Below are 2,466 nucleotides of genomic sequence, written 5' to 3' on the forward strand. Positions count from 1 at the left end.
TTGGTAGTGACCTTTATCTGGCTAGCTAGCTAGCTATAGATCGTCTCCCCTGTGAAATAACGTACGGAGTATATGTCGTTCATTCCACTTTATATATTTTCCGGACATACTTATGTGTCGATCGATCGTATCACATCACACTGTGGAGATATTTCATCAGGTGCATGCATACATGCAATTATGGGGCACCTCCCTCCCTCCTCTCCGTTTCCTTTTCCGCGCTGGGATTTGGGATCAGATAAACTCAAGGAGCCTTTTGCACCTTTCAGGTGATACATGCAATGCATCTGGGTGCAGGTGCAGCACACACCCATCACATCTTAACCACATGAAAGCGCCACAACAAGGGAGTCAAATTTGCAGCACATATATATCCTATGTAGGAGCAGAGTCGTAGCAGCAGCAGCATATTATTACATCCATCCACAGCTTTTTCTTCAATGAATCTACGTATATATACAAAAGGCACATAGCTAGAACGAGAAGCTCTTGAAGAGGAAGAGAGATGAGTTCCAAACATTGCTTCTTATGGCATGCATGTAATAATCTCCGATCCATGGCTTTTCTTCATTAATTAGTATACACTTGCCACCAAAAACACATGCTGTCTAGCTAATTAATTTACGGCAGGTAGAGTTATGCGAGAGATTAGGACAGGTAGTACAAAGATAAGAAGAAACAAAATGAAATGAACAATCCAAGGATGAGATCAGATGAAGGTTTAAGCATGCAAGAGCTCCAAGCTAGCTAGCTAGCTACCACCACCACCATGCATCATCCGAGAGCGAAGCAAGCAAGAGGGTTGGAGAGCAAAAACGTTAGCTAGCTAGGTCAGCGCGAAGTCTATGCATTGCTTCTTGAAAACCATGTGTACTGGAGTAGACGCGGCGATGGCGTCCCTAGCTCTCTTGTTCGCCACGGCTACCATCTCCTCCTGCTCCGGCGGCGCCGCCACGACCGCTGGCCTCGGTGTCGTCGTGAGCAAGTCCACGCCGAAAAGCCTCACCGTCTTCACCGCGGCGGGGGGCGGTGTGGTGGCCGTGGTCGTCGCGTTGACGAAGGCTGCTGCCGTCTTAGTCTTGGGCCGGAGCTTGCAGTCGATGAAGAGTTGCTGCTTGCCGGAGGAGCGGTAGAACCCGACGGCGTCCCCGGCGTGGAGCCCCTTCTCCTTGACGAACCGGCTCCACCCCTTGGTCAGCACGTAGCTCTGGCTGCTGTTCCAGTACGAGTACCGGAACCTCCACACCTTCCCGGCGGCGTCCTCGAAGTTGAGGAGCACGCCCGTGCACTTGCCGCCGCTGACCGTCGCCGCCGCGGCCGGGACCGGGAGCTGCAGCGGGAAGTGCTTCTCCGCGTGTTGCTTCGGTATCACCAGCCGGTTCAGCTTCCCCACGTCGCTCGGCGTCACCGTCTTGTCGAAGAGGTGCTCGCGCGCCGCGGTCGCCGCGGGCAACGACGAGGCGGCGGGGTTGTTGTTCTTGGGCGGCGGCGAGGCCGCCCCCGGGGACGAGGCGGCGAAGGCGCGCCTGTTCTGCGCGAGCTCCTCGCCGTAGGTGTGCTTGCGGAGCATGTCGACGACCTCGGTCCTGGACCGGGACGCGAGGAACCGGAGCTCGACGGCGGCCTCCGGGTCCGACTCGGCGAGTGGGCGGAAGTTGGTGACGGCGTCGCGCCCACGGAACCGCTGCGCGGCCACGTCGTAGGCGCGCGCGGCCTCGGCCTCGCCCGTGAACGTGCCCAGCCACACGCGCTGGTGCCGCTCGTAGATCTGCGCGCCCCACCGCCCGTTGGGCTGCGGCACCACGCCCTTGTACTTGGACGACGGCAGCTTCCCGTTCCCGCTGGCGGCGGCGCGCCCCGCGCCACCCAAGCCCGAGTCTGCCTCCGCGCCCGGCTCCGCCGCGTCCATCACCGCGCTGGCACCGCTGCCCACCCGCTGTAGCAGCTTGCCGCCGGTCGCCGCAGCCGGAGCCGGCGCCGGCTTCTTGCCCGTGGACGCGCCGCTGCTCGCGTCGTCCACCAGGCAGCTCGTGCTGTCCATCCGATCACTACTACACCCACCACGCGAAAGGGAGATGCTTTGGGGAAGATTCAGTTCAAGGAGCGGAAATGGTTGGGGGGAGGACAAGTGAAGGGTGTGTGCGTGTGATATATAGTGGGGGAAGGTCAGGTGTGGCATAACACTAACACTAAACCAACAACACTTCTCATCACTCCATATATACTAAAGTATACATGGGCATATGTTCTTTTTTTGGTTGTGTTTTATTAAATAACAATATATGGCTTTTTTATGTAGAACATGATAATTTTTTGATGGACTGATTATTAGTTAGTATAATATGTGTGTTATGGACTCATGCATGGGTGTATGTGTATACCTCATGGGCTTGTGCTGGTGTGGGTCAACTCAAAGTGAAGGTGATGTGATGGTGGCATGGTGCAACCCAGTGGCCATGCATACAT

General features: G+C 56.3%; 1 protein-coding gene across 1 annotated transcript; it reads right to left on the reverse strand.

The window, feature by feature from the left end:
* Positions 1-473: 473 nt before the first annotated feature.
* LOC136512941 (AP2/ERF and B3 domain-containing protein Os05g0549800-like) lies at positions 474-2,139 on the reverse strand. The gene has a single exon (XM_066506942.1). The coding sequence runs from the start codon at positions 2,039-2,041 to the stop codon at positions 827-829; it is 1,215 nt and encodes a 404-aa protein (XP_066363039.1). The 5' UTR covers positions 2,042-2,139; the 3' UTR covers positions 474-826.
* Between the last annotated feature and the right edge of the window lie 327 nt (positions 2,140-2,466).

Source organism: Miscanthus floridulus, chromosome 16 (assembly GCF_019320115.1).
Source record: "Miscanthus floridulus cultivar M001 chromosome 16, ASM1932011v1, whole genome shotgun sequence".
NCBI lineage: Eukaryota > Viridiplantae > Streptophyta > Magnoliopsida > Poales > Poaceae > Miscanthus > Miscanthus floridulus.

What these genes read in the sequence shown, in the direction of transcription:
- LOC136512941 (XM_066506942.1), bottom strand. Translation starts at nt 2,041, where the DNA reads ATGGACAGCACGAGCTGCCTGGTGGACGACGCGAGCAGCGGCGCGTCC.